Below are 25,125 nucleotides of genomic sequence, written 5' to 3' on the forward strand. Positions count from 1 at the left end.
GAGAAATGCAAATAAAAACCACAACAATATATCCCCTCACACCAGTTAGAATGGCTATCGTCAACAAGACAAATAAAAACAAGTGTTGGAGAGGCTGTGGAGAAAAAGGAACCCTGTGGGGACAGAGTTCACACAGCAGTTTCCAGGCTCTTGGCCCTAAGTGGAAAAGTGCTGGTTCGGATAGTAGATGGCTATCAGCTGGGACTGGTTGGCCATCAGCTGTGACCAGTTAGGCAATTAGCCACTGATGTAACTGCCGTGGCTGCGTTCATTGGTTGGTTGGTTTGTTGGTTGGTTGGCAGGCAGAGAAGTGGACCTCGAGTTGTGCATCCTGTGCTACGACTTCCTGTGTGCGTCTCGCCTGGCCGCCATTGAGACAGGATGCAGAAGACCCCTTGTTGGGGTGCTGGCAGGTGTTTTCTCCCTGTGTCTCCAACACAGCCACCAGATAGAATATAGTGGTATGAATTTCCACTCTATGGCTCCATGGGTGTTCCTTTTAGGCCTCACCATATCCTGCATTTTTATGTGGGGACTGCGAGCTGAGACCCTGCATGATAACCTTCATGACAAACCCTCACACACTGCTGGTGGGAATGCAGACTGGTGCAGCCGCTATGCAAGGCAGTGTGGAGGTTCCTCAAGAAATTAAGAGTATAATTACCATGTGACCCAGCAATCCCTCTCCTGGGTATCTCCCCCCCAAAATTTTAAAACATTTATACATAAAGACACGTGTGCTCCGATGTTCACTGTAACTTTATTTACAGTGGCCAAGACATGGAAACATCCAAAGTTTCCTTCAATAGATAAATGGATAAAGAAGTTGTGGTATATATACACGTGGGGTTTTTGCCATTTTTCTCACAAAGAGCCCAGCACACACCGATGTGTGTGACAGGTGCTCCTTGGGTTTGGATGGATTGGTTAAGTGAGCCATTGTTGGTTAGATATGGTGGCGGTATAGCCATAATTCCCCCTCCAATGTTACGTATTGGAGAACAGCACAGGTGGCCTAGGTTGGCAGAGACAAAGAGATGAACTCTAATTAGGAGAAAGAGAAGAGGAAGGGATGTACTGAGAGAGATACGGCAGTGCCATGCACAATACCTCATGGAGACACTGACTGCCTTCCTAGAGGAACAACATGACCCAGGAATCACTTCCTGGACAGACTTAGAGAAGTAGTGGCTTCTATAGATGTGAGCCCCACTGTTTCTTCTGGAGGGGAAGTCACCGGGGCCTACAGAGACGTCTGTAGATGAGGACAGAATGGGTCTTAAGGGCAGGCTTTATTTATCTGCCAGGAAGAGAGGGCCCAGAGTTCTCACCCTGAGTCTAACTCTTCCCTTTCCTTTCCCACGGCCACGCCAACATAGTTCCTGTCCTTGTAAAAGTAAAGCTGCTTTGCAGGTTTTGGAGACTCCAACAGAGAGAACAAAAATTGACATGTCATTTGCTTCCTCCTTCTGTCTTTTTTATTCTTTCTCTCATCTATTAGGTCCTCTTGGTTACTTTTTCCCAGCTTCCGCTTCTCTCTGTGATTCTCACCATGAGGGACCTGGTTTCATCCAGGCACTCGAGGGCCTGGGTCATTCATTTCTGTAATACACCACCCCTCAGCCCTCCATTTCCACTCTCTCCACATCACCCTGTCTGCTCAACCTCATCTGCACCATTGAATCCTGTTCAGTACCCTGAGTGGCCTGTGCAGGGACCTGGGCTGCGTCAGAAGGGCTGGACCCACCCTGCTGGAAGACCCTGTGAAGCCTGCTCCTGCCCTGAGCACCCCTCACACCAGGGTTTCCTGCAGTGTGTGGCTCTCGACATGCACGGTTATTCTCTTCCCTCCTGTCTTTCAGAGATTCCTTCAGATGTGCTTCAGGAGAAGGAGCAGAGGAAGCAACTCGAGAGAAAGAAGGACGGGCAGAAGATCTGTGAACTTGGTGTGCTTGGGGTGAAAAGAGTAAGTAAACAAGTGTGTACGTGCTCCATTGATTCCCAACTTCTGTTTGGCAGGAAGAGTTTTATTAAAAGCCTCCAAAATGACAGGAGTTGGGGGTGGCATGTACTGCCTACAACCATGCAGGGCAGACAAAGGGGTGGTAAATATCGGTGCAGGCAAATGAAGGATATCCTGAGCACATCATTCCTGGGACCATACTCAGGCCACGTAAGCTTCTAAAGTTGCTGGACCAATCCCTCCAAGGCCTCCTCCTTATTCTGTAGAGGAGGGCTGTATGCTCCTTTAAGACAGCTGGCCCATAACTTCAGGGTATGCAGTTCACATTGTATCCTTCCTGAAGAGTCCCCTGCATTTATCTAATGGCTCACCAAGCGGGAACCAGCACTGCGCTTCAGAACCCTTCAGACCCACAGGGAGCATCCCCTGGCAGGATGCTTAATACTGGTGCCCCATCATGGGGTACGAGGAGATAGTGTTGGCAGCCCTGACGTTGCCCACTTCAGGCCTCCTGGGAAAAGGGGAGGAGGACAGAAGGGCCCTGGGCTCCTTCTCATGCTGGCAGGGCAGCTCACCTGCCCAGCTCTGTATCTGTTTGGGTGCTTTGTAGTCTCAGCATCCAGTTGGGGATACTGCGGGATCCAAAGTCAGCTCGGGTGTATCCAACCAGTGGGGACCTCTCAGCCTCTGTAAAGCCCTGTGGAGAGCCAGGGTCATCTCACGGCACCATTTTTCAGGTTGAGTGTCTATTGGATTTTTACATATATGTAACAAATCAATCAAAAGACAAAAATATTGAAAACTCAGGGCAGTGCTCTTTTAGGATATGGAAAGGGTTTGATTACAATTTGCCTATGTATTTTTTTCTTTTCCAATTTTTAAGTCTATATAACAAATATAATTAGTTTCATTACATTTAAAACAGCTGTGTCATCTGTGATCTTTTCACTTCAGACTACACTAAGCCAGAATTTATTTTATTTTATTTTATTTTTTCTTATAAATGATGAAAATTATTAATATTTCTGTCATTTCACAAAACATCTTTTGTTGACATTCTACAAATGACACCATCCAATAGTGTTTCAATACTTTCTTCTTGTGAAGATAGTTTATATAGCTTTTTGACTTCTGGAATGTTTGTTATTTCAGAAAGATTTTCCAGAGAAACTTGATGACCTTCTACTTGAGATATTAGGTTTTCTTGATCTATTTGTTTTTCTCCATCTTCAATGTAAACAATTAGAACTGAAGTGTCATTTCCTGAGATACCAATTTTTTTCAAAGCCTCTGAAATATTGTTATTTGGGGAAAGGTTGAAAATAATTTCAGTAGATAGAGTTCTCGTCTTCATTTTTCCCAGTTTGTAGAGGTGAACTGCTTTGTTTGCTGCCACAAGTATCTGAAATGGATCAATGATCACCATAGGGTTTATTAATGAACCATCAATGGCACCTTCCATGGCCTTTTTTCTCAAGTCTCCAGCATTTTTTACATCTTTAAATAACAGAAGGGTCACCCATAAAAACTTCCTTAACGTGCCTGACCATCCACGTTCCTTTTCTGGTTGACCGCTGCCTGCTCAGAATTTATTTTATAATAAAATAATTATTAATATTATTACCACAACATCATTGTGTTTAAAATGCAAGGCACAGAGAAAGCTTCAGGATGTCAAAAGAAACAAACAAAAAAAAAGATTCCCATTCCCACCAACAGTTTATGAGGGTTCCTTTTTTTCCACAGCCTCTCTGACACTTGTTATTGCTTGTCTTGCTGATGATAGCCAGTCTAAAAAGACTGAAATTTAAAAAAGGAAAAGGGAAGAATTCCAGGAGCCTGTCCACATTTACTGTGCTGCTCTCATGATGGGTGGCTTTGAGTGTGGGTGGAGGGGCAGGGTCACCACTCCCACCTGTCATTGGGCCTCCTGCTCTTCACAGAGCATGGGAGGGGCCGTACTTGGTCTTTCCTTCCTGGAGACCTGGAGTCCCCCTCTTTCTTCTTCATCAGTCTCACTGAGCAGGGGACCAGTCACCTGAAGCCGGCCTGGCTAAATATCCAGGTTCAGTTCACTCCTGTCAGACATTTATAGACAGTCCAGGCCAGAGACCTCACCCTCAGCCAAGAGCAGCACACAGGCCTCAGTGCCCCGTGAACCTGACCCCTGGGGAAATCAGGGCCCATGGGCACTTCTCCAGGGTGTGCGGATCCTCCTGGGTCCCACACACCCTCACCAGGTTCCCTCCTCCGTCTCTGTGACTCCCCAGCAGTCCAGTAGCCGTGTTCTCCTTGCATAGCTGGCATCAATACCTGTGCAGGCCCAGACCTGGGGCCTCGGCCTGAGTCTCAGAGGGGTGGAGTTGGCACAACGTCAGGGGATTCCATGAGGCCAAGGAACAGGAGACTCCTTCCTGTTTCTCTTCTCCCAGCCCAGCACATATAGTGGTGGTTAATTCATCCCTGAATGTATAGATTTAGGTCTATGTTTTATGTTTACATCTAGAGACTTTTACATGAATGTATTTATTTACTACGATTTCCTTTCAAATATTTTATATAAATAAAACACATCCATAGAAAAGCATACCAAACCTGTTAGAACTTAATGAATTATTACACCCGGTCACTTCAGTGACCCTAAGCAAGTCACGCCATCTCTCCCATCAGCCTCACTTAGTGTTCCTTCAAAAAAGTAACCTCAAATTTAATACTTACCACATGTCCTTATGCCATTATCTTTCTAGGAATTTTATTTTCTGACGTTTTTCATTCTCCTGGAAGGGGGTTCCTGCGAACAATAATATTATCTGGGGTCGTTCATGCAGGCGTGGCCGTCAGTGCCTTCCATACCCATGAGCTCCTCTAACTGAGTACAAGATCGTGGCTCACTGTTCTTCACTAACTATAACGTTCCATTGTCTTCTTGTACCAATTAGTACAAGATGGTGGATGAGATTCTAATTTTATTTCCCTTACAGGTCACTGGCTTTTTTCCCGCTAGATGACCAACAAGCATTTCTGTCTTGAAAGCCCAATAATTGCAGGGGCATATGCCCCGTCATCAGCAAGTCCAAGTCTTCGTTTCCTCCTCCGGTTTCTGTCTGTGGGTGCGCATATACACAGGCACACTTTGTTTTCAAGTAGAGACCATCAAAATTCTTCCTTTAGAACAACACAATATTACTTTCTTCCCACTTCTGCTCATTTGGGTAATCCCTAGAGAAACTATGGCACCGTGTATGTTAATGCAGGTTTTATACCTCATTAGTGACCCGTTGCCACCCATTTTATTTTTCAGTTCTAGAAATTAGCCCTGAATCAGCAATGATTTGGACTACAGCCTTTCACACCGTGAAGGGTATCCACTTTGTTTTAAATATGGAACACTTTCATGTTTATCCTAAAATTGTCACTTGTTCCAAATTTGGGGGTCTGATACATATCTGGCTGTAGGAAGTGTGCATGGCCACATTGTAAGATTGTGGTTAGGTGTTGAATTAAGGGACAAAAGACAACTTGATTCCTAGAGTTTTGAGTTAGGTAAAATTCATTTAGAAAGGCATTGATTATATATATTCACCCAACCCACTGGTAAAATATAGTGATTCGTTTTTCTGAATTACTCTGTGAAGAGCCACTCTTGAAAACACAGAATGTCAGGAAACTGTTCAGAGAATTGGCAGAGATGGAGACATGAATAAGTATATAGATTTAGTTGCATGCAGAGAAAAATAAGTAATATGCACAAATAATGAGGCAAGGATTCATATAATTTGATAATTATATGCTGAGACAGAAATATCACTTTAAAACTGAGTTTCTATTACGTCTGCTTTTTATGTGGAACTGATTTCAAGCTGTCCTTTCCGGAAGGTCTGGAGTCTCAGGAATAATGAACATGGGTGGGAGTGGTATATCAATAGAAAGCCTGGAATTCAGGAGTAGTGAACATGGGTGGGAGTGGTATATCAAACATGAATGGAACCAATTATGATTCTCAACATGTTGGCCTTTTTCGTGTTCACCCTGTAATTTCCACTATCAAATATATTTAGGTGGGCAGGTCATTTTCTCATGTAATCTGTTTCTGTCACATGCATATTAATGAGGGGATTCAATGTTTGAAACCAAACATGCACTCTTAAATGCCAAATGTGTCCATGTAAACACACACTAGTCTAGAAAGCAAAAGTTGGGCCCCTGTAGTAGTGTAGACAGTGTTCTCCCTGAAAGTTCTATGAGGACGGGTCACCATAGTAACGTGATGATGCCCAACTGCCTTCCCTTCCAACTGTCACTCTGTGTACTGAGAGGAAAGAGGTGAGACCTTCTTAGGCTCTCACACCTCAGATCATAGCGATGGGAAATCTCAACTGCTGTGGAGGTACGTTCCCACTGATCTCCTGAATGCTGTTCCTTCAGCAGGCTGCTCACATTTTACTGCAAATATTTTCCCCTTTTTTTAAGTCCTTTCCACCACTCCCAATTTGTCTGTGGAGTGATCAATTCATCTGTAGTTTACTTGCATCACTTAATTTACATTTCTGGTTCTTCCAACCAGAGGGCTGACACTTATTTTCCTAAACTTAGAAAAGTATAGCATTCCCAATGCCAGTTTTGCACTCGTTCTTCAAGAGAATAGATCAAGCGCAGGCACAGACACGCCGCTTTCACTGGGTCGGGGTCAGGGCAACTCCTCTGACTGTTGTAAAATCCAACACCTGACATCAGCAGTCTTAATCCAGAGGTTTTAAGAATAGAAGGAATCCATGGTGGGAATCCATGGGTTGAAGTGCACAGGGGACGTGACTGTGTGGGTTCTTCCTGGGAGGTCAGTGCGACATGCCCCTGCCTCGAGTGGGTGCAAAGAACTAGGATTACGAGGGTCTGGGTAGTTCTCAGGGAGGGTCACTGGCTATGACTCAGTAAGGGCCCCTCTCAGATGAACGGGACTCTGCCCCCTGCTTTTTCCGGGTCGGGTGGGATGAGGCGGTTTTAGAGGCTGTGATGTAGTGAGGGGGTCCCTGGGCAGGGAAGGGGACACTCAGAGCTGGTGCTGCCTCTTCTCGCTCTAAGTCAGGCCTGATTTCAGGCTTCCCAGATGAGTGCTCACATCAGTAGTCTGCACACAGTGGGGGTTTGAGCCCTAATTCATTGAACTATCTACCAAAGCACCAGCACAGACGGCTACTTTCCTGGGTCATGTGCATGAACTGCTCATCCAGAGTAGGTCACTTAAAGCGAAGCTAGTTTTTGGCCAAGTGGTCACATGGCCGTCGACCCAGAATGTTCTGAGTTGGCTTGGGAGGCGCACAGACCTCTGGTCCCTCAGCGTGGTCACCTGATCACGAGGAAAGCTTAGTGTGGAACACTGATAGTGTGAAGACACTGAGGAAGGATGGCCCAACGTGCGGACTTTCCCTGGTCCTTCAGAGGGGCTTTGTTTCAGGGAAACTGCTGTATCTGTGTCAGGGCTCAAATGGGGAAGGCAGGGCTGAGTGATGAATGTGGACTGTGCGTAGTTCTGTCACCTCGTCGAGGGTGACAGCTGTCTCCCACTGAAACTTTAGGCAGGAGGAATGGAGATTTGGTGTGGTTCAGGGGTCCAGGGCACGATCTCAGGTGACTCAGGGCTTGTGATTTCTGTGCCCTCGACACCAACCAGTTGTTTTCTACTTCCAGATCCCTCACACAGCACAGTTGTGAATCTGGGTGACCCACTTAATCTCCCTAAATGTTTGTGTCGTTTGCCGTAAAATATGGGTCAAAGCCCCTGCTTTGCCTCTCCTGACATAGGGCAGCTGTGGTCATCACAGGAGATGATAACGGATACTGTCTGTGAGCTATAAAGCATCACGCCCTTGTAAAGGAAGAGAAGTCACCTCCCACCCTCTCTTGCTGTGGAGCCTTCCGTATCCCCTTTCTCCATTTAACCACACCAAGGGTCTATCTAGCTCATTTATGCAGTCGTTCAATGATTAGACACTCTGAGTACTTACATAGCACCAGCTATTTGTTTTTCTGAAGGATTTGCCAGTATTGTGTTTAACCTCATTGCATAATACCAATAAGGAGGTCGTCCTCTCATTCTTGCATCTCAGAACAGGCACTGAGGCCCAGAGTGGTCTCCGTAACTTTCCTTGGTAACTACAGCTTCTAAATTGGATTGGAGCTCAAGGTACAAGGCCTGTTCACTGTGCTTTGCTGTGTTTCTGGAATATCTCATCTAAATAAAGATGTTTGCCAACAAAATCTACCTGTTGGCGATATGAGGTGTACCCCAAACTGCACAATGTTCCTAGGTCCAACTTTGCTTCAGGAGGGTCATCTGGGGAGCTGGTGAATAAAGAGACCAATAGTTGGAAGTGTGAATAAATTATTTCTAATGTCCCTATGGTCTGTTGCCAGAAAGAAGTCAGTGGTTCTCTCTCTTGTCATTCATTTCCCAGGATGTTGCGGCCAGGATGAGGACACAGTTCCCCTGAAGATGAGAATATTAGGTGTCCTCAGGAGGATGAGGTCCGGGAGAGTACACATCCGTCCAGCCAGAAGGGTCCATCCCTTAGAGGACCCAGAGGAAGGTACTGTGGAAATATGCTCATTAAGTTAATTCAAAAGGAATTACTCAGTGTCCCATTTTTATGAGGAAACTATACAAATGTTAATTTGCATTCTTTTTCCTGTGTGCAAATTGAAATGTTGTGATTAATCGGTACGTTTGTAACTCTAAAAGTATAGATGCATTGACAACTCAAAATTTGGTTTACGTTGAATAGCAAAACATATCATAAGCTAGGGCTCCGACATTAGCTGATTTTCTTTTTTTTTTTTTTTTTTTTTTTTTTTAATTAATTTTATTGGGGTGACAATTGTTAGTAAATTTACATAGATTTCAGGTGTACAATTCTGTATTACATCGTCTATAAATCCCATTGTGTGTTCACCACCCAGAGTCAGTTCTCCTTCCATCACCATATATTTGATCCCCTTTACCCTCATCACCCACCCCCCACCCCCTTACCCTCTGGTAACCACTAAATTATTGTCTGTGTCTATGAGTTTTTTTTCTCATTTGTTTGTCTTGGTCTTTTTGGTTTATATACCACATATCAGTGAAATCATAGGGTTCTCTGCTTTTTCTGTCTGACTTATTTCACTTAGCATTATTCTCTCGAGATCCATCCATGTTGTCACAAATGCTCCTACATCATCTTTCCTTAACGCCGAATAGTATTCCATTGTGTATATGTACCACAACTTCTTTATCCATTCATCTATCGAAGGACATTTTGGTTGTTTCCATGTCTTGGCCACCGTAAACAAAGCTGCAATGAACATTGGCGTACACGTGTCTCTGTAGAGAAATGCTTTTATATTTTTGGGGTAGATACCCAGGAGAGCGATTGCTGGGTCATATGGTAATTCTATTCGTAATTTCTTGAGGAACCTCCACACTGCCTTCCATAGCGGCTGCACCAGTCTGCATTCCCACCAACAGTGTATGAGGGTTCCTTTTTCTCCACAGCCTCTCCAACACTTGTTACTATTTGTTTTGTTGATGAAAGCCATTCTGACTGGGGTGAGGTGATATCTCATTGTGGTTTTAATTTGCATTTCTCTGATGATTAGCGATGTTGAGCATTTTTTCATATGTCTATTTGCCATTTGTATATCCTCTTTGGAGAAATGTCTCTTCAGGTCCGCTGTCCATTTTTCAATTGGGTTGTTTGTTTTTTTGTTGTTGAGTTTCATGAGTTCCTTGTATATTTTGGATATTAGCCCCTTATCAGAGGAACTGTTTGCGAAAATCTTCTCCCATTCAGTTGGTTGCCTCATTATTTTGTCGATAGTTTCTTTTGCTGTGCAGAAGCTTTTCAGTTTCATATAATCCCATTTGTTTATTTTAGTTTTTACTTCCATTGCCTTTGGAGTCAAATTCATAAAATGCTCTTTGAAACCAAGGTCCATAAGTTTAGTACCTATGTTTTCTTCTATGCAGTTTATTGTGTCAGGTCTTATGCTTAAGTCTTTGATCCATTTTGAATTAATTTTGGTACATGGTGACAGATAGCAGTCCAGTTTCATTCTTTTGCACGTAGCTATCCAATTCTGCCAGCACCATTTATTGAAGAGGCTGTCTTTCCTCCATTGTATGTTTTTAGCTTCTTTGTCAAAAATTATCTGTCCATATTTATGTGGTTTTATTTCTGGGTTCTCAGTTCTATTCCATTGGTCTATGTGTCTGTTTTTCCACCAATACCAAGCTGTTTTGATTATTGTAGCCCTGTAGTACAAGGAAAATTCAGGGAGTTTGATACCTCCAGTATTGTTCTTTTTTTTTAATATTGCTTTGGCTATTCGGGGTCTTTTGTGGTTCCAAACAAATCTGATGATTTTTTGTTCTATTTCTTTAAAAAATGCCATTGGGATTTTAATGGGGATTGCATTAAATCTGTATATGGCTTTGGGTAATATGGCCATTTTAACTATGTTGATTCTTCCAATCCATGAGCACGGAATGTCTTTCCATTTCTTTGTGTCATCTTCAATTTCTTTCAAAAATGTCTTATAGTTTTCAGCATATAAATCATTCACATCCTTGGTTAAGTTTATTCCTAGGTATTTTATGCTTTTTGCTGCAATTGCAAAAGGAATTGTTTTTTCTATCTCTTTTTCTGAGATTTCATTGTTGGTATATAGGAAAGCAATGGACTTTTGTACGTTGATTTTGTAGCCAGCAACTTTACTGTATTCATTGATTGTTTCTAATAGCTTTTTGGTGGAGTCTTTAGGGTTTTCTATATATAGCATCATGTCATCTGCAAAGAGTGACAATTTAACTTCTTCATTTCCAATTTGGATGCCTTTTATTTCTTTCTCTTGCCTGATAGCTCTGGCGAGGACTTCCAACACTATGTTGAAAAGCAGAGGTGATAGGGGACAACCTTGTCGTGTTCCTGAACGTAGAGCAAACGGCTTCAGCTTTTCACCATTAATTATGAGATTAGCTGAGGGCTTGTCGTATATGGCCTTTATTATGTTGAGGTATTTTCCTTCTATACCAATTTTAGTAAGTGTTTTAATCATAAATGGATGTTGTATCTTATCAAATGCTTTTTCTGCATCAATTGATAGAATCATATGATTTTTGTCCTTTATTTTGTTTATGTGATGTATCACATTGATGGATTTGCGAATGTTGAACCAACCTTGTGCCCCGGGGATGAACCCCACTTGGTCGTGATGAATAATCTTTTTAATGCATTGTTGTATTCGATTTGCTAGAATTTTGTTTAGGATTTTAGCATCTGTATTCATCAGAGATATAGGTCTGTAGTTTTCTTTTTTTGTGTTGTCCTTACCAGGTTTTGGTATCAGGGTAATGTTGGCCTCATAAAATGAGTTAGGGAGTACTGACTCTTCTTCAATTTTTTGGAAGAGTTTGAGCAGGATTGGTATTAGATCCTCTTTGAAGGTTTGGTAGAATTCACTGGTGAAGCCATCTGGTCCAGGACTTTTGATTTTGGGAAGGTTTTTGATGACTGATTCAATTTCGTTACTGGTGATCGGCCTGTTAAGATTTTCCAGTTCTTCACGATTCAGCCTTGGAAGGCTATATGTTTCTAAGAACTTGTCCATTTCTTCTAAGTTATTAAATTTGGTGGCATATAGTCCTTCATAGTATTCTTGGATAATCCTTTGTATTTCTGTGGTGTCCGTGATAACTTCCCCTTTTTCATTTCTGATTTTGTTAATTAGTGTCTTCTCTCTTTTTATCTTAGTGAGTCTAGCCAAGGGTTTGTCGATTTTGTTAATCTTTTCAAAGAACCAGCTTTTTGTCACATTAATTTTTTCTATTGTCTTTTTGTTCTCTATTTCATTTAGTTCTGCTCTGATTTTTGTTATTTCCTTTCTTCTGCTGACCTTGGGTTTCGCTTGTTCTTCTTTTTCTAGTTTTTTAAGGTGTAACATGAGATTATTTATTTGGGATTTTTCTTGTTTCTTGAGATAGGCCTGTAATGATATAAATTTCCCTCTTAAAACTGCTTTCGCAGCATCCCAAAAATTTTGGTAGGATGTATTTTCATTGTCATTTGTTTCTATGTATCTTTTGAGCTCTCCTCTAATTTCTTCTTTGACCCAGTCGTTCTTTAAAAGTATGTTGTTTAATCTCCATGTATTTGTGTTTTTTCCTGCTTTCTTTTTGCAGTTGATATCCAATTTCAAAGCTTTGTGATCAGAGAATATGCTTGGTATGATTTCAATCTTCTTAAATTTGCTGAGGCTGATTTTGTGTCCCAATATATGGTCTATCCTTGAGAATGTTCCATGTACACTAGAAAAGAATGTATAGTCTGATGTTTTAGGATGAAGTGCTCTATATATGTCAATTATGTCCAATTCATCTAATGTGTCATTTAGGGCTGCGATTTCGTTATTTATCTTCTGTTTGGATGATCTATCCATAGCTGTCAATGATGTATTTAAGTCCCCTAGTATAATTGTGTTTTGGTCAATTTCTCCCTTTAGTTCTGTTAGTAGTTGCTTGGTATATTTCGGTGCTCCCTGATTGGGGGCATAAATATTGATGACTGTTATGTCTTCTTGTTGTATAGTCCCCTTTACCATTATGAAATGTCCATCTTTGTCTCTTGTTATCTTTTTCACCCTGAAGTCTGTTTCATCGGAAATCATTATGGCTACACCTGATTTCCTCTGGGTACCATTTGCTTGGAGTGTCAATTTCCACCCTTTCACTTTGAGTCTATGCTTGTCCTTGTGGCTGAGATGTGTCTCTTGTAGGCAGCATATGGTTGGGTTTAGTTTTTTGATCCAATCTGCTACTCTGTGTCTCTTTATTGGTGAGTTCAGTCCATTTACATTTAGGGTGATTATTGATATGTGAGGCTTTCCTGTCATTCTGTCTTTAGTTTTCTGGTAAGGCTGTGTCTCCATTGTTTCTTTGCCTTTTTGTTGTTGTCTGTTATTTCTGTGTGGTGGTATTCTATGATGTTTCCCTCTGTTTCTTCTTTTATTACAGTATATATTTCAGATTTGGATGTTTTTTGAGTGGTTACCCTTGAGTTTATGTAAAAGAAAGTTTGATATTTAGAGTATTTCAGTTTCTTCAGTACGCTTACTTTCTCTATTCCCATATTCCAGTTCAGGCCTTTACGCTCCCCTTTTTTATGTTTCGGTTGCCACAAGTTGTCCCTGTTGATGGTGGTCTAATAGCCTCCTTTAGTATTTCTTGTAGTGCAGGTTGTGTATTAGAAAATTCCCTCAGCTTCTGGATGTCTGGAAAGGTCTTTATTCCTCCTTCATATCTAAAAGAGATCTTTGCTGGATATATTATTCTTGGCTCATGATTTCTCTCTTTCAATAGTTTGAATATTTGGTTCCATTCCCTCCTAGCTTGTAGAGTTTCTGCTGAAAAATCTGATGATAATCTAATGGGCTTTCCTTTGTAAGTTACCGTCTTCTTTTCCCTGGCTGCCTTGAGGATTCTTTCTTTGTCATTGATTTTAGACAGCTTCAATACAATGTGCCTTGGTGAAGGCCTGTTGGGATTGAGGTAATTAGGTGTTCTATTTGCTTCTTGGATTCGAGGATCCAGTTCTGTCCACAAGTTTGGGAAGTTCTCATCGACGATTTGTTTGAATATATTCTCTGTTCCCTTCCCTCTTTCTTCTCCTTCTGGTATGCCCATTATTCTTATATTGCTCTTTCTGATGGAGTCAGAAAGTTCTTGTAGAGTTCTTTCATTTCTTTTAAGTCTCAAGTCTCTTTCTTCTTCCCTCCGTGTAAATTCCAGGTTCCTATCTTCGATGTCACTGATTCTTTCCTCCATCTGGTCAACTCTACTACCTAAGCTGGATATTTTATTGTTAATTTCTTCTATTGAGTTCTTAATCTCCAGAAATTCTATTTGGTTCTTTTTCAAGATTTCAATCTCTTTTGTAAAATGCTCATGGTGTTCTTTGATTGTGTTTCTGAGTTCATTAAACTGCCTTTCTGTGTTTTCTTGCATCTCGTTCAGTTTTTTCAGAATTGCGATCTTGAACTCTCTGTCATTTAAATCACAAATGTCCATATCTCTAAGTTCCTTTTCTGGAGACTTTTCACTTTCTTTCTGAGCTATCTTGTTGCCTTGGTTATTCATGGCAATCACTGATTTACTATTTCTCTTCCTAGACATCTACAGGAGTGTCTTTTGCAACAGGTTGATAGGTATGCGAAGAGCTTTTGGAGTTCCAAAGCTCTTTCTGCACCAGATTCAGAGCCCGTTTGTTTCAGCAGTTCTGTTTACTCCTGCAGGGATCCGCCCAGATAGGTGGGGCCAGGGGCGGGGTGAGTTGTGAGAGGTGGCCCAGAGCAATGGCGGCAACCACCACCACAGCCAGTCCTGCTTCCACAGCTCCCTCCCCTTTGCCGGAACTAGTTGAGCTGCGAATCTGTGTCTGCGGTCCACACTTCTTAGAGCAGCAAATATTCTGTCCTTTGATCCGACACTGCTAGTTTATCGCTTCTAGCACTGGGCAGGTGGGGGCGGGGCGAGCTCTGGGAGGGTAGGGAGGGGGCAGCTAGCCTCCGTGCCTAGGGCTTCCGTTCTCCGCTCGGCAGTGAGGGCTTAAACCACCGATTTCAGCCCTCTTCCCTCAGTCTTTGCTCCGAGGTCTGCCGTGAGCGAGCGTTGGGTTCAGCGGTTTTGTATGCTGCCCCCTCAGCCCTGTGGGCCGTAAGCGGAGCCCTAGCAGTCCGAGTCCTTCCCTCTCCCACAGCAGCGGAAGATCCGGGCGCAGCCGGCTCCGAGCACTGAGCTAGGTCTGTGTCCTGCGCCCGCGCGGCTCCGTCTCCGCACTTCTCCTCTCCCTCCTCCCCCGCTCGCGCGATTCACCCACCTGGAGGTGAATTCAGTAGTCGGCCTCTTCGTCTTGCCTGTCTGCTGTGCAAGGAGTCCTTTGTGGAGTTATTGTTGTCCGATTCGTTGTAAATTCCAGGGGAGCGTTACAGAGGCTCACCTCACGCCGCCATTTTTCTCCTCCTCAGCTGATTTTCTCCCATTCGCTGCATAGATACCTCCTGGACGTCTGTGAGCATTGAGAGAGATTGTGGAGAATAGGATGCGATTAGCATAAGAATTGACCAGATGATACACAGCTTTCTCAGAGCCCACCCCTCCAGAGTCCTGTATTAATAACACCCCACGTTCCGGTGACATAGTTGTTACACTTAGTGAAGTGATATCAATGTTTCATTGATTCGAATGTGCACAGTCCACATTAAGATTCACTCCTGGTGCTGTGCCATTCTATGAGTTTGGCCAAGACCATAAGATCATGTGTCACTGTTAGAGGATCCCAGGGTATCTGTACACAAACATCATAGTGACATTCTTCATAATAGCCAACGGATGGAAACTTTCCCAAAGTCCATCCAGTGCTGAGTGGGTAAATACAATCTGATGTATCCACATAGAGGAATGCCATTCAGTCGTGACCAGGAATTGAATTTTGAAATATGCTGCAACACGAAAGGACCTTGAAAATATATCGTGCTTAGTGATATCGGGCAGGCACAGGAAGACAAATAATGCGTGATTCCACTTATATGAGGTCCCTGCAACTGGCAGATTCCCAGAGAGATAAGTAGAGATAACAAGGGCTGCAAGGAGGGAGTAGTTAGAGTGATGTGTCAATCGGACCAAGGTGGATATGATGAAAAATATTGGATCTAGATAGTAGTAAGGAGTCCATAGCATTGTAAATATAATCCATGTTCCTGACCTATAGAGTCACAAATTATTAAAAGCTGCATAAATAGTATATTTAAATAAGTAGTGTATATATGTTTCATCACTGTCAAAAAGTTAAGAAAATATGATAATTCAAATGATGAAGAGAGGACAGCATATATGAATTCATGGAAAACTAGAATGGTCTTTTAACATTTCAAGAAAAAGGGCGAATTTGTTGTGTTTTAAATTGGGCAAAAAAAGTCATGAAAATCTCTCACTGAAACACACTTGGATTTTACTGTCTACCCATTTTTAGATTACTCAAATCAATTACATTCTGTTTAGCTAGACACCAAAGTCCCCATGTCTCACTTCTTTCCTCTCCTCTCCTTGGCCTTGCTTCTTCCACCAAGGAGGTCGTCCTGGCACTTGTTCAGCTCATAGTTTGAAATACCCACACCCACATACTCTCACTCATTTCCACATCAAGCTAATGTTCCTGAGTATGTTTCAGTAGTATCACCAATGACTCACATTTATTCTAGCTCTCCCGGACATCCCAGAGGCCAGCCTTCCCAGGGACAAGTCCAATGAATCCGTCGAACCTTTTAAGGTGAGCTTGCCTTCCTCCCTCTGAGGCAGAAATGCTTCTTTATTACGTTCTATAAAACTAAGATATTAAAATGTTAGCAGGTAAAGTCCAGGTGATGCAGACAATTTACTTGCTGGGGAAAATATCAGGAAAGACTGTAGTGTGATACCTGGATTCAAAAATGGCGGTGTCAATTGAAAACTGTACGTTAGCCAGCATTGTCCTCTAGAGAACACTTTCCTCCTAGATAAGTATTTTGTATTTGCCAATCCAAGGGAGCTGGAGAGACCACCCATGAAATGCTCCAGATGTTTGCACCAGTGTTCTGGACGTTTTCTCTTGGGGTCACAGGCCCAGGTACTCTTTCTCACCTGGTGTCCCCCAGTCACTAAAAGAATAGAGGGTCTCTGTAAACAGTGCCCATACTAATGAAATGCTCACCATGTTTTCTTTTCTTTAACCCCAGGAGGATGCAGCCGCAGAAACATGTACGTATTCTGGAATCATGGAAAAATCTAGGAAAAGATTTACTGTGGAAAAATCTAAGTGCTGGAGAAAGTGGGACTTCCTCGCTGGTTGTCTGTAGAGCCCACCTGATTCTGGATTCCTGCTAGGAATGAGTTTGGCATTTCAATAATGGTTAATGATTGTCCAGAAAGTACTGGGCCAGTTCTACAGTCTCCAAAATCTCTAACATTTAGGCGGTGAAGTCTGTGTGCTTGTGGTTTGGGTGATATTCTTGCGTCAATGTCTGTGGTGTGACTGCAAATGTGAGGGCTGTGAGTGTGTGACTCCCTCATGAGATTTACCCACTTACACCCAATACATGTGCCCATCTGCTAAAGAAAACCTCAACTTGACTGCACACGATACATGGTTTTATTCCCTCACCACATCTACATGGGAGGTTTCTTTCCTATTTTCTTTCCTCACAAGGAGATGGTGCAGACATGAATGGCACAAACTCTTGACCTCTAGTGGAGGAGATAAAATGTGAACCCAGGGGTGGGTCCCAAAGTTGATGCTCTTGCGCACTGACCCTCACCCACCCCTTAGCCACAGGATGACCACTCACAAAGCCAGGGAGTCCCAGTATCGTGTACATGCCTGGAGGGGCTAATGTCTCGAGAGCTCCAAAGACTGCCCGTTGGGAGAGGTGTCCTCAGGGTCACAAAGCCAAGGGCACCTCCCTGTGCATGGAGCAGCTGACTTTAGCGGAATCATTGGGTCAGAGGCACACGTGAGATCCACCTGCTCCTGATCAGCTCAGATGGTACAAGATGTGACGCCCACAGGTAGGACCATGTAGCTCAACATCTGTCCCTGCTGGGGTCATTCCTCAGCCAGCTCAGAGTCAGGGAGACCACAGCACTATAAGCTTTGAAATCACTCAAACCCTATCAGCACAAACCCAAAAGACAGTGAAAAATAAGAACGGAAAGAAAAGAAAAAGAAAAAGAAAGTCAAAGTGGTGGAGAGCCCGGGGCCCCTCACCCTTGTAGTAAATCCCCTGTGCAGCTGGGGCACAGAGGCAGGACTCCCAGCACGGCCGCTCCATAATGACCTCTCCCATGGCATTGCCAGTGTGAGTATGAACCAACTCTGCTTCAATGGACACACACATTGTGTATCGAGGAGACAGGAGGGCAGTTTCCCAGCATTGATGGTGGTGGTTTCAAGTCATGGGATTTCCCGAGCTGCAAAACTCCTGTGTTTGAACATCTTTATGAAAAAGTATTAGTGAAAAAATATAATGGTATAGTTTGTCTAGAACTGAGTTGAGTCCCCCAGTAAATGTTTCTGTTTATCAAGTACATAACCTTACCGAAGAGATGATAAATACAGTAGGAGCATGTGTGTATTTGGGTAAGATAGCCTGAAGCAAGTGAAGAAGGCCATGGGAAGTGAGCAGATTTTCAAAACAGGCAGGAGGAGCCACAGAAGTCTGCATTTGGAACATAGCATGTATTTTAGTGCTTACTCTTCTTAGATGGACTATTTCACGGGAATTACGGTCCCTTTAGCTAGAAAGGCAACGGCTCCCTTCGTCATCTTTTCGTGCTCCTCTCCTTGTCTTTACTTCTTTCACCAAACCTTCAGCCTTTGGCAGCTCACTTCACCCTTATCAATGTCCCTCAGCCATACACTCTTTCCCCACATCCATATTGAGCACAGCTCCTTAGAAATTCATAAGCAACAGCAGCAATGACCGACACTTGTATTCTGTGTCCTCACAGGTCCCCCGGAGGCACCGATGGACGAGTTTCCCTGTAGGTGGGCTTATGTGGTGGAGCCCCCATTCGTAAAGGTAAGCTAGTTTTCCTTCTTCTAAGTGAGGAATGCGGCTGGTTTCTTTTTCATTAAAATTGAGGTATTAAAATGAGAGGATGTACAGTGTAGTTGATGGAGACAACTTTCTCTGCACGGAGACCATCGAGAGAGTCTAAGGCCACCTGACACTTTATTCGAACGGGGATTCGAAAATGACAGTGTCAGTTACAGACTATATGTTAGCGAGGGTTGTCCTCAGGAGAACACTTTCCTTTTTATATAGTCTTTTGTATTTCTCCATGCAAATAGGCTTGGCTGGCCATCCGTGAAGAGAAGGAGCCCTTTGCACAGGAGTTCTGGAGGGTTCCTCTTGGGCTCACTGACTCAACCACTGTTTTCCACCTGCTGTTTTCTACCTGGTGTCCTAAGGTCACCAAGAGCAGAACACCTGTGCAAAGAATGTCCAGGTTTATGTGATCCTGACAGCGTTTTCTTTTCTCTCACGGCAGGAGGATGCCCCAGGAGATGATACATGTACGTATTCTGAGTTCACTTGCTGAAAACACATCTCGGTCCTGAGGAAAGTGGGGCTTTTTTGTTGGTGTGGTCTGGAGAGGCCCAGTTCATTCCGGCTTCCTGCAGGGAATAAGGGTCGGAGGGAATAAGGAGAGTAACATATTGTCCAGAAAAGGACTGTAACCACTTCCAAGGTCCCCAGAAGCAATGACAACATTTAGATGGTGAGATTTCTGATTTTGAGTTTTGGGGAAGGACGTTTCTTTTGTAAATGTGTGTGGTGTGATTAGAATGTGAGAGTGTGTGAGTGCTTGACTTTCTTAGAAATTGAGCCACATGAACAATACCATATAGATATCAACTTTCAAACATAATCAAATAAATAAATATAAATCAATCAATCAACCAATCTTGGCACTACCACAAACTTTATACATGTTCCTGATTTTCCCTCAACTCAGCTGCTCCTAGTGGTTTAATATTCCTTTCCTCACATGGAGATAGTGTAGACATGAATGGCAAAAGCTCTTGACCTCTGGGGGAGGAGCCAAAGTGTAAACCCACGCATGGTTCCCAAAACTGATGCTCTTGACAACCAAGCTGCACTCCACTCAGCCACAGGATCACAGGCTGAAAAGCAGGGGAGTCCCAGCATCTGTGTCCATGCCCAGGAAGCCTAGTGTCTACAGAGTTCCCAAACACTGCAAATCGTGAGGGGTGTCTTAAGGGTCTCACAGCGCAGGCATCTAGAGCTGCATTTAAGAGCTGAGTTTGCCATTGTCGTTGGTGTGAAAGGCACACGTAGGCTCCCCCTGCTGCTGACCGCTGGATCCTTAGAGGTGTGACGTCCACATGTTGGATCATGTGGATCCATATCTGTCACTCCTGAGTTCACTCCTCAGCCTCTGTCCCCAAGGAGTTAAGAAACAGGGAGACAGAATCTCAACCCGCCCCACAAATGCTCAAACCTTGTAAGCACATATGCCAGGGACAGTGGCCTATACGAACTCTAAGGAAAACTGGTGGGGAGCCTGGAGCCCATCGCCCTTGTAGCAAATCTCCTGTGTGGCTGCAGGATAGAGTCAGAACTCCCCCAGGCCCCTCCATAACAACCTATCCCACTGTCACTGTCAGTGCAAGCACGGATAGCCTCGGCCTCAATGGACACACATATTGTGTATAAAGGAGACTGGGAGAGAGATAAACGGGATTAGTAGTGGTGCTTTTAAATAACATGATTTCAGCCTTTTCAAATCTTCTGTATTTAATTTTCTTTATGAAAATGATTAGTGAATAGATATCGTGGGATAACTTGCTTAGAATTGAGTGCAGTTCCCCAGTGAAGTGTGCTTTTTCATCCATTACGTAATCTCACAGAAGAAATGATACATGCATTTGGAGCATCTATGGATTCTTTAGGAAAACAAAAGCTCTTGGAAGAAGTCAGGAATAACATGGCAATTTATGTGAATTTCCAAACAGGCAGCGGGAATCATAGGAGTCTGTCGTGGAAACATAGCATGCTTTTCAGGGTTTACTCTGTTGGACTGACTCTTTCACATGGACCAGGTTCCCCTTATCTAGAAAAACAAAGTTTCTGTTCCTTGGCCTTCCTTCATCCAATAAGGAGGGTGCACCAGCAGCAACTCAGTTCACACTGGTCACCCTCATTGGGACACTCTCACCCCATGTCCTTATGCACAAAGGCATGTAGGAATCCCTAAGCAGCACCAACAATGACTGATCAGTACTCTGTGTCCTCACAGGTCTCCTAGATCTCCTAGAGGACCTGACTGAGGAACTTCCCAGAAGATGGGCAGATGCGGTCCCATCTACCACCAATGTAAGCTCACCCTCCTTCCTCTAAGTACAAGTGGTACTTTATTTCATTTCAGTAAAGTTAAGATATAAAAATATTAGAATGTCCATTACAAATGATACAATGTTCTTGTTGAGGAGAATGTTGAATGTCAACCTGTTACCAACGGATACATGTTTTAAAAACACATTCGAAAATGGCAGCATTAGTAACAGAATATATAGGAGTGAGTTTTTTCCTAGGCAGCATTTTTTCCCCCTGGGAATATAATTGTGGAACGGCCAACCCTAAATGCCTGCGGGAGATACTTCCTCCAGGTAAAGGTCATGGTTTTGATAGGAGTAGTTTTCCTCAATTCTTGTTTTGGGTTCCCTCAACATACCAGTTGTCCCATTGGTTTTCTACTGTCATTAAGTGACCGAAAGACCTGTGCCCACACATCCTGGCACCATCTTATCATCATCATATTTCTTTCATTTCAGGAGGCTTCAGTGGAGACTGGAGTTGGTATGTATTCTAAAAGTCCTCATTTGGTAAAGAAAGATCTAGATGATACAGCTGAGGCTTTCATGCTCACTTTAGTGTACAGAGTTACTCTTATGCTAGCTTCCTGCTGGCAATGAGAACTGTCGACCTAGTGATAGAAACTGATTTTTAGGTATATAATTGAGGCCATGTTCTGCAGGACCACTCACAAGGTTCGATGTGCATATGTGGGAGTGAGTTTGTCTCTATATGCATCAATTTGTCTGATTCTGTGTGTTTGTGCTTGTGTTTTATTTTTTCTTATGTGTCTTATGTGTGGGATGAGTATTTCCTAGATTAATGTTTCTATAAAGTCCACAAGTGCTGGTGCCAAATTTCAAAATAAAAATTCCCACCTCACTAGCCATAGTCACCTCCATAAATTTCATTTATAAAAAGAGAGCACACAAAAATATTCCTATCTCATGGCATCGTGAGTGGATAGCTATGTGGTGTATGTACTAATCACAATAAGATAAATGTTTGCACCCACTGTACACCATATAGATGGTACTTAACCTGGAAAAACCTGTCACCACACAGGACAGTGCCCACTGAGTTCAAAGTGACAAACTCTGTTCAGAAGTCTTGTCCCTGCATCAATGCCAGTTTCATTCAATTATGACTGTCACCTTTTAGTACCTCACATGGCATTTCGAATGCTCATGACGTGTCACTGCTGGCACTTCCTTCATTCACAAAAGATTTCTATCAAAGACCTGAGATCTACTCCTCCCCGCAATACATCAGAGTGCTGGGCAGGACTCTGTACTATTGCAGGTGGCCCCTAGTGTAGCTCCACACCACAACCAGATCTGGAGGAATGTGAGCCAGGAGTTGCCTCCAGTTACAGTTGGGCACAATTCACTTTGACTTTCTCATAGATAGCTAATATTTCACTTGCCAGACTCTTGCTAAGAATACACAATGCCATTTTCGTGTAAAAATCTACCTCCCATTACTCATTCCATCTATGACTATTGCATGTATGCAAAAAACACTGTACATTGAAAGGGAACCATGAGGTCATCATCCAGATTCAGCATCTGGGTGGCACCGAATCCCCTTCATTGGAGGACAAGAGAGAGGTTGTGCATTGTAAGGGAGGGAAAGAGAAATTCATTGGAGTGACTGAGCATGACCACACATCCTTCTAGAACATTCGTGGATAAATATGGTCATGGTTTCTTTGGAAGGGCTTTGGGAGAAATCAAGTCAAGGGAGTTATTTTAAGGCAATATAAATATAAGTTGAGACAAAGTTTGATTGTTGTTTGGAGCAGGATTACTGTGAATAATATGTATTTTAGGAAAATTTGATTATCATTTAGGTTTCAATCTTTTGCCTACAAAGCCAAAAAAAAATGAGACCACTTGAGTGTTAAATGTCACTTGTTTACCCCTGAAACTTCCTACTAGAGAAAAGTTTATCTTAGAAGTCCTTCAGTCTCCATGATAGTTTTCCCCTTGTATGGAAGGGAACCCTGATGTGTGGGATGACGTATTAAAATGAATATCAGCAACAGCCGGGCTTCAAGAATTAGATGACCAGGTGCTATAGCCACATATAAATAAATTTCAAAGGATAAAATAGAAAAACTGAATATAAGTGGTAGAGCTATGTTTTTGGACACAGAGGCACTCAAAGAAATAAGAATGCACTGCCTAGCTGCTGCCGTTTCTGAACCTGCCAGAAAGGGTGGCTGCCGTTTCCTGAAGGGGAAAGAATTCAGATAAGACCTTTCCTTTAGTCCCAACCACTGGGTTTAACGAATGTGAATTAATCACATTTGGTTAGTAATGAAAGGATTAATCATATATTTAACTGTTTTGTTCAGCACCAGTATTTTGCATGCTACAAATCATAATTTCTAAATCTGAGTTTATTTTATTGTGTTTTTTTGACTTTCTAAACTAAGCAACTGTATATAAAAGTCTTTTTTTCAAAAAAAAATCATATTTTTAAATAAAGCATTTTTTATAGAAAAAAAAAAAAAGAATTAACCAAGAGCCGCCCAGTGGACTCAATGTGTTAGAACAGCTCTGAGAGCTTTTCCAGGACATAACAATGACAACAATTTAGAGTAGCAGAGGAAGACACAGAAAGGGCATCCAGGTCACATGGTGCTCAGGTGGAGGTTCAAGGTCAGGAGAAGGAGTATAACATGTATCTCTGAGTCCAGCCTTGCCCACACTTGAGATGCTGTTTTGCTGTTTCTTGGATGGGGATTCGATAGGACACTGTCATGTTCCTGGAGCAAACACTGTATTAACATCTTCTTTATAACCTGGAGAGTGGAGCTCCCTCCTGTTCTGTGGTGTTCCTTATCTGTGGGACAACCAGATAAAGTCACTCTTTTTGTACTTTAGTCACTCTTTTCCTTCAAGACTTTCTGTTTTGATTGCTTCTTTCATTCTATCTCATTCTTTCTACCTCACTTTCTCTACCCACAACTAACTCTCACTCTTCTTTTTCTTTCTTTAGTTTGTTTACTTTTTATCCTATTTCACTCATTTTTTTTACTGTGGGAACATACACAACATGAAATCCAACCTCTGAACGTTCCTAAGTATATAGTACAGTAGAGTTCCCTAGATGTACATCGTTGTACAGGCCATCTCTACATGTTCTTCATCTCTCATTGCCGAAACTGTACACCCATTCACAGTAACTCCATATACCCACCCCACTCTCGGCAAGGACATTGTACTTTCTGTTTCTATGAGTAGGACTATTATACATACTCATTTTGATGGAATCATAAAGTAGGTGTTTTCGTTTATTTCTGAGAATGGCATATCTCGCGTAGAATAGATTTATTCACGATGCTTCAAATGGCAGGATTCCCTTCTTTTTCAAGGTGAAAAATATTGCCTTAAATGTATTTCTTTATGCTCTGCTCTGTCCATTGACACTGGGGCTGTTTCTTGATGTGGGTTGTTGTGAGCAGAGCAGCAGTGATCAGGGCCATGCAGTTACCTCCTGGAGATCCTGATTTAATTCCTTGGGATGGATAAACAGAAGTGCGATTAGTGCATCTATTTGCAATATTTTGAGGAACTTCAATACTGTTTCCATAATGGGTGCACATTTTATATTCCCACTGGGTTTTCATGGTGGGACTGAATGTGTTGAGGTACACAGGGTCCCTGTGTCTCCGGATGCTTTCTGGCCGGGAGAGTGGCAGCCGTGACCCAGTCAATGAGTGGGTGGCATGAACACGGATGAAAGATTAGGAGTGTCTGCGGTCAGGTCACAAGCTGTGACTAATGACGTGTCCCTCTCAGAGGACATGGGGATCTGTTTCATTCCTCTTCAGTGTCGGCAGGGATGAAGAGGCAGTTAGATCCTGTGTTGAGGTGAGGGAAGCTTTAGGCAGGGATGTGGACACTCAGGACCCATGCAGTCACTGCCTACTTTCTGCCAGGTCCGAGTCCAGCCTGTGCCAAAGGGTGCTCACATCATTCGTCAGCAGACAATGGAGGTTTGAGCCTTAATACATTGAATTATGAATTACCAATGCACCAGGGCAGAAGGCCGCTTTCCCGGGTCAGGTACATGAATTGCTCATCAGAGTAGGTGAATTAAATGGAAGCTGTTTTTGGCAAAGCTGTCATGTGAGAGTTGGTCCAGAATGTTCTCAATTGGCGTGGGAGTCCCACAGACTGCTGGTCACTCAGGATGGTTTTCTGTTGAGG

The 25,125-nt window shown here is 42.9% G+C and overlaps 1 protein-coding gene across 1 annotated transcript; it reads right to left on the bottom strand.

Annotated features, from left to right (window-relative positions):
• Window positions 1–2,996: 2,996 nt before the first annotated feature.
• LOC308503480 (EKC/KEOPS complex subunit TPRKB-like) lies at window positions 2,997–17,920 on the bottom strand (the record flags this gene model as incomplete). The annotated part of the gene is made up of 2 exons (XM_081062754.1): window positions 2,997–3,541; window positions 17,791–17,920. The coding sequence occupies 2 exons, from the start codon at window positions 17,918–17,920 to the stop codon at window positions 2,997–2,999; spliced, it is 675 nt and encodes a 224-aa protein (XP_080918880.1).
• Between the last annotated feature and the right edge of the window lie 7,205 nt (window positions 17,921–25,125).

Source organism: Rhinolophus hipposideros, assembly GCF_964194185.1.
Source record: "Rhinolophus hipposideros genome assembly, chromosome: 10".
Taxonomy (NCBI): domain Eukaryota; kingdom Metazoa; phylum Chordata; class Mammalia; order Chiroptera; family Rhinolophidae; genus Rhinolophus; species Rhinolophus hipposideros.